The 6,438-nt window shown below is 50.2% G+C and overlaps 1 protein-coding gene across 1 annotated transcript; it reads left to right on the plus strand.

The window, feature by feature from the left end:
• Window positions 1–2,671: 2,671 nt before the first annotated feature.
• On the plus strand, window positions 2,672–5,854 carry LOC147458991 (reticulon-like protein B2). Its single transcript, XM_086510388.1, has 5 exons — window positions 2,672–2,955; window positions 3,517–3,697; window positions 3,780–3,921; window positions 4,257–4,326; window positions 4,510–5,854. Exons 1-5 carry the CDS (start codon window positions 2,766–2,768, stop codon window positions 4,680–4,682), a joined length of 756 nt encoding a protein of 251 aa, XP_086366514.1. The 5' UTR covers window positions 2,672–2,765; the 3' UTR covers window positions 4,683–5,854.
• Window positions 5,855–6,438: the final 584 nt, after the last annotated feature.

A 6,438-nucleotide genomic window follows, 5' to 3' on the forward strand; every position in this document is an offset into this window, starting at 1 on the left:
TCTAGCACCACCAATTAGCAAGGGTGGGATTCCAAATTTGGAGTTGAAGGCCTTCCAACCCCTTTGATCACTTAGTGGGATGTAGCTATGAGGTAGTGGTCACACATGCATTGCATAATTGTCAAAAACTTTTAAAATACTTGTGCCTCATGCATGGTCGTACGTGCATCATTTATGTGTCTCATATGCAACTATGCAAGTCTTTTTGTAACTATGAGGCGTTTCGGACGCACGGGGGTTTACCCCAGCCGATAGGCAGAGATGACTTTCACATGGAAGGCTGGGGTAAACTGTGCTTACCCTTTGAAACTTCGCGCCCAAATGGACAGAGTTACGAAGTTGCGTTGGTGAAGGAGGCAAATAGCGGGGGTCAACAACACGCGAATGCATAGTATAATATGTGGGGGGTAGTGTTATTGGTTGAGCGGGGGTTTGCTGCTAATTGCAACCCCCTCCCGTGCCAAACTCTTTTATGCTGATTTGGCAATAGTCACATCAATAATATGTTACTCATAAAGTAGGACTGGGATCTACGGTCCACAATGCTCCCGTCGTAGATCCCACCCTCCCATGTCCTGAGGCTAGCCTACCTGTGACGCCCCAGTTTCTGGGCGCGTCGGGGAGGGGGCCCGGCGGGGATTCTTACCCGCACGCAGCCGAGGGAACTTCTGTCTTCAAGGGGCCCGTCGGGGATTCTTACCCGCACGCAGCCGAGGGACTTCTACTTTCAAGGGCCCGGCGGGGATTTATACCCGCGCGCAGCCAAGGGACCAAGGTGTTGCTTCAAGGGGTCCTGGCACGGACGGCACCGGCTCAGGAGGGCCCGGCTCGGACGGTACCGGCTCGGGTCAAGTTGCCTTCTTGGGGGCCCGGCTCGGACGGGGCCGGCTCGGGCGTGGTTGCGTTCCATGGGTCGACGGCCGTTTGTGTTTCGCGGGTCTTCGCGGGTCTCGCGTCTCGGGTCCCTAGCCCCACGTAGCCTCAGGCTCCGCCGCACCGCCGACGGGTCATAGCGTGCCCCGGGGAACCTTGCGTGGAGTCCCCACGGTGCGCGAGTGCGTGGAGTGAGGCTAACGTGCCTAGGTGGGGGGTCCCCTCCCGTGGCCGGTCTTCGGGAGGCTCATACCCCTTATATACACCCCCGTTTGAAGAGAGTTCGACGACCGCGTCGAACGTGGGAAAAGAGTGCTCGGCTATGCATGAGGCCGTGGGGACAAAGGGGTGCATATAAGTGCAAGTGATCAAAACTGTTCCCAAAATGCAAGTAAGTCGGCATGCTTTGTTTTTGTCATTTTTGAAAGTGAGTGAGTGAGTATTTTTGGGGTTTTGGCAGAAGGCTGAAAAAGTATGCTTTGAACACCCAAGTAGAATTCCCCGTACTTGAGCGTTCCCCGAATAGGTAACCCGATGTGCGCGGAGCCACCTGCTGCGTTGGTCCGCGCGGAGGCTTCTTGAAAGCCGAATCTGAAAAAGCGTTCCGTCGCAATGCAGCACTTGCGAGTTGGTCCCTGTTTGGACGTCGTTTGGATCTTTAGCTCAGCATGGGCCACAAAACGTGGCCGGGGCGCGATGAACACCGTTGGCTTGGTTCGTCGCGTTTTTGGAGTTTCGCTGTTTTTGTCATAAAGAGCCCTGTCTGGCTCGCATCTGCCTTTTCATCCTGGGGAGAGCCCTGTCTGGCTCACATCTTTGCTTTTTGTGTCATGGTGGTGCCCGGCTCGGATCGGGGCCGGCGCGGGTCACAAGTGACGGCCCGGTGTTCAGGGAACGCGTCACGGTGCGGAGGGCGTGTGGTTGCTTTCTGGAGCTCTCTTCACCAGGATTTTGACGACCCGGGCCATTGCGGTTGGAGTCGTCGTGAGTATCGTGCGCGTCGGGCACGTTAGTCTTCGGCTCGTTTCCAGGAGCTCGTTCTGGAGCTCTGATACCAAGTGTGACGCCCCTCCCTTCTGGGCGCGTCGGGGAGGGACCGTTTTCCTTTGCTCTGATACCAAGTGTGACGCCCCAGTTTCTGGGCGCGTCGGGGAGGGGGCCCGGCGGGGATTCTTACCCGCACGCAGCCGAGGGAACTTCTGTCTTCAAGGGGCCCGTCGGGGATTCTTACCCGCACGCAGCCGAGGGACTTCTACTTTCAAGGGCCCGGCGGGGATTTATACCCGCGCGCAGCCAAGGGACCAAGGTGTTGCTTCAAGGGGTCCTGGCACGGACGGCACCGGCTCAGGAGGGCCCGGCTCGGGTCAAGTTGCCTTCTCGGGGGCCCGGCTCGGACGGGGCCGGCTCGGGCGTGGTTGCGTTCCATGGGTCGACAGCCGTTTGTGTTTCGCGGGTCTTCGCGGGTCTCGCGTCTCGGGTCCCTAGCCCCACGTAGCCTCAGGCTCCGCCGCACCGCCGACGGGTCATAGCGTGCTCCGGGGAACCTTGCGTGGAGTCCCCACGGTGCGCGAGTGCGTGGAGTGAGGCTAACGTGCCTAGGTGGGGGGTCCCCTCCCGTGGCCGGTCTTCGGGAGGCTCATACCCCTTATACTACCCCTTAAGATGGAGAAATTCATGCGAACCCTTGGGCCTTGTCGTATGCTGCTGGAGACTCGAGAAAATCCATTTTCAAAATGTGCGGCTCAGATGCAAATGTTGAGAGGTGAACGGTGGATATTATGAGAGCATTGCATATGGCCCGTTGCAAAAGCCCGCGGATTTCGAAAACCCTAAGCTCACATTGTCTTCTTCTCTGCTAGTTGACTGTGGTGGGACTCGGAAGCTCCATCGCCATGGCAGCCGATGGAGCGTCTTCCGCGGCCGCTATTCTCAGCAGCGTGCTCGAAAACTTCAAGAACCTCCCTGCTTCCTCACCGGCTCACTCTTCGTCCCATTTCCATCCTTCTTCAGGTCCTCGCTTCGACTCGGCCCGCCTCTTTGGACGTCAAAGGGCCGTTCATGACCTGCTCGGAGGAGGCCATTGTACTCTCTCTCTCTCTCTCTCTCTCTCTCTCTCCCCCCAAAAAAATAAAAATAAAATCCCCATTAAACAGCGTATAGAAGGGCTCGTTGTTCTGTTTCTTTTCACTCTCTCGCTCCCTCTTCTTTTGTTTTTCTTTATTTTTGCTGAGCCTCCGACATAGAAGTCCTTAAGCTACTTGCCTTCTTCATCATTGCATACGTACTTTCCACTAGCTCGACGCTGCACACAATGCAGCTTCAAGGAGAAGGCATGCATGTAAACCATACGCTGGGTTTTTCTGCCCAGCGGATTTTTGCTCTTCTGCACAGTGAAGTACTTGTTTGTCCTAACGTCAAGCTCAAACTGTTTACTTGTGTACGCTTGCATTGTGACATAATACTGTAAACCTTGTTGCTCGACGAAGGTTGTACGTAAGAGAGGGTCAGTTAGCTACCTGCGATCTGTTTTTCTAAAAAGCAGAATTCAAGCAGATCACACCCGTGGTTCTGTCATAATCCATGGTTTCGTCTTTAAAGAGTACGAGTGCTATCCCCTCATCTAATCTCTCAAATGGTGTGTAGCTGCGGATGTTTTGCTTTGGCGAAAGAGAAATCTGTCTGCGGGGTTTCTGGCCGTGGCAACGGTGATATGGGTGCTGTTCGAATGGATTGGCTACCACTTCATATCTGTAGTCTCCTTCTTCCTGTTGGTAGCCATTGTGGGCCTATTTGCTTGGTCATATGCAGCTTTGATGTTGAACAGGTTAGTCATCGTTCTGCTGATGAAAAGTATGTCTTTTTTCTTGTCATGTGTGGATGTGTATGAGGACCATCCCATTTTTCAGAGATCCACCTCCGGTCCCAAAGCTTGAGCTGCCTGATGAGGTAGTGCTGAAGGTTGCCAAAACCCTCAACATGGAGATTAACAAAATGCTGAACATTTTGCACGAAATAGCTATTGGCAAAGATCCCGTACGATTTGCCAAGGTGTTTGCCTTATCTCATCTTGATTGTTTTTTGGTAGCTGTCTCGTTTGTAGTTTATACCACAAGAAGTTTTGGACAAATTCTCACAATATTTCCCACATCATGAGCTTCTGTGAGGGAGATGCCGCATACTTAGCTAGGTACTACCGGGGGCAAGGGACCGGGACCAGCAGTCCCTTGCCCCCAATCGTACCTAGCTAGGTATGTGGTGCCTCTCGAGCTGAAGCTCATGATGTTATGCATTGTATGAAAAAGACTGAAAAAGACTCCATTTTCCTACATGAGAAAATTTCTAAATCTTCTTGTGTGCTTTGCAATGAACTATTTTGAATGCAGCTTGTTGGTGCCCTTGCTCTTCTGGTGCTGTTTGGGAGCTGGTTTCAATTTCTTACTTTGTTTTATTTAGGTAAGATAAGCTGACTACCCATGCTGTTTGTGCCCTTTGCACAAGCTTTTTGGCCCACCGATCTTTCATTGCAATAGCGTGGTTTGGAGGAGATTGTTGAAGTTTCCTCCCTCGTTTCATCTCTCCCACTAATAGCATTTGCTTGATGCAACTGACATGATTGTCTTTTTTCCGGCTTTGCAGCGATTGTTGCAGTGCACACTCTTCCTGTTTTGTATGAAAAGAATGAAGATGTGATCGATCGTTATGCTCAAAGAGCATTGGATGAGCTCAACAATCAGTTCAGGAAAGTAGATACTTCAGTTCTTCTAAGCAAAATCCCTCGAGGCCCAGCAGCGCAGAAAAGAGAGGATTAGGGCCTGAAGAGCTGATCAAACTATTTAGTGCAGGAAGAAATCGATGTAAAGTTTTGCCTCTCAGAATTACAATGTCGAAGAACTTATCTCTCTGTTGAAGATGGCTAAAATCTTCTGTTTTGACGATCCAGCCATGCACAGACATGGATTGCTCAAGCCAAACACTTCCTCGCACTCCAGCAATTCTGCAGGAGCATGCCCTTTCACAGAACTGCTGGAGTCCCTAATGAAACGGCAGAGTACGCCTCTTAGTCTCTGTGTGAGGTAGCGTTTCATCTATCAACAGGAAACATCTTAATCTCCTCGATTCTGCTCTAACAGCTTTCTGCTGCTACTTAAACTTATGGCGTGTATAGCCATAACCACATCGATAAGCAGTCGTGGAAGTGTCCAAATATCTTTTTGTTCCTTCCTCATTGATAGGATTGGTTCATTTTTTGGATTTTAAATTGGTTAGTTTGAAGAGTAGAATACAGTTTAAGGTGTTCTTTGACGATTCTTACATTTGTCTTTATCCTTCTTTGTTTAAACATAAAGTGCGTTGGAAGGGTGTGCTAGCGCTCATAATTGCTCAAACAATTGTGAGAGTGCAAACGTGTGGTGGCTTAGGCCTGTGTCAGACGCATCCGGATGGACAAGCTTAGTGATGAGGTGGGCGAATCACAATCGGCACTTCTTGCCTTGCCTGTCAAACGCATCCGGTGGACACAGAAGCAGCGTCTGTGCTGGCAACCAGGTCATGGGCATCTTCCTCCTGCTGGTGGGCGACCCCCCCAAGCCGCCCTTCCCTCGCCCGTATGAAGAAAAGCGCAAGTGATTGGCTGAGCCCGCTGCTTGGATACCGCCTTGTGTGACTGCAACAAGCGGAAACGCCTTGAGCTGTGGAAAAAGTAGCCGCCCACAAGAAGCCAGCTCACACTTGTCCGCCGGACTTGTGTGACGAGGGCCTTAGCCTCGTCTATAAAGTCCATGGACAAAGTTGAGGGATCTACGGTGGAGATTTAATCTGTAGTTGATCCCATCTCCCCGTGTCGTTTATAGACGAGGGTAGCTAACTTGATAAACCAAGTCTCTTCAGTGCTCGAAAAATACATTTTTCCAAAAACTTGGCAAACCTACATATATGAAACAACAGAAGTAAATTGACAAAATTTGAAGGTTTAAACATTGAATTACACTAGTTTTTTCAAACTTTTGTATGTTCTCACTTTCAAATATAAAATTTAGAGGTAAATTTCAAAATTTGTAGGTGGGATTAAACTAAACCTAGGTTTTTTTTAGCATCGAGTCTCGTGTCCAAGATCTTGTGTTCAAACTCCCTTAAGTGTCCAGGATCTTGGGTTCAAACCCCCTTAATTGTTCCTATGACGGTCCTTTGGGGTTGTTCCCCAAGTCTGTGATGCGTTGGCCAACCTTCTCCGGTTGAGAAGCTCCACCTCATTGAGTCTACAAAGCAGCCATACCTCATACCAGCATGTTGTGATTTGGACACTCTCGAAGCTTTCTATTACAAAGTGCACAGATAAATAGCTTGTAAATAGTCCTTTAACGTTCCAAGTGCTCTCGTTGATTTTAATTCAAAAAATCAAGTTGTGGGACACATTCATAATCAAACAAAGTTTGGATTGTGTAGACTTGCAACCACTTAATGTGAGGTGACAAATAGCTTTGCTCTCTTTTTATGAACAAACATGGCCCATGGATTTGTTGAACCTTGGACCATGACAAGTTTTCTTTGCTCAGATAGAGTCCACCA

This window comes from Adiantum capillus-veneris, chromosome 4 (genome assembly GCF_014529385.1).
Source record: "Adiantum capillus-veneris isolate H3 chromosome 4, ASM1452938v2, whole genome shotgun sequence".
Taxonomy (NCBI): domain Eukaryota; kingdom Viridiplantae; phylum Streptophyta; class Polypodiopsida; order Polypodiales; family Pteridaceae; genus Adiantum; species Adiantum capillus-veneris.

Bases quoted from the DNA above. Each gene is read 5' to 3' on its own strand.
- LOC147458991 (XM_086510388.1), top strand. From the start codon at position 2,766: ATGGCAGCCGATGGAGCGTCTTCCGCGGCCGCTATTCTCAGCAGCGTG. The intron at 2,956-3,516 runs GTACTCTCTCTC...AATGGTGTGTAG, and splicing joins CCTGCTCGGAGGAGGCCATT to CTGCGGATGTTTTGCTTTGG. The intron at 4,327-4,509 runs GTAAGATAAGCT...CCGGCTTTGCAG, and splicing joins TCTTACTTTGTTTTATTTAG to CGATTGTTGCAGTGCACACT.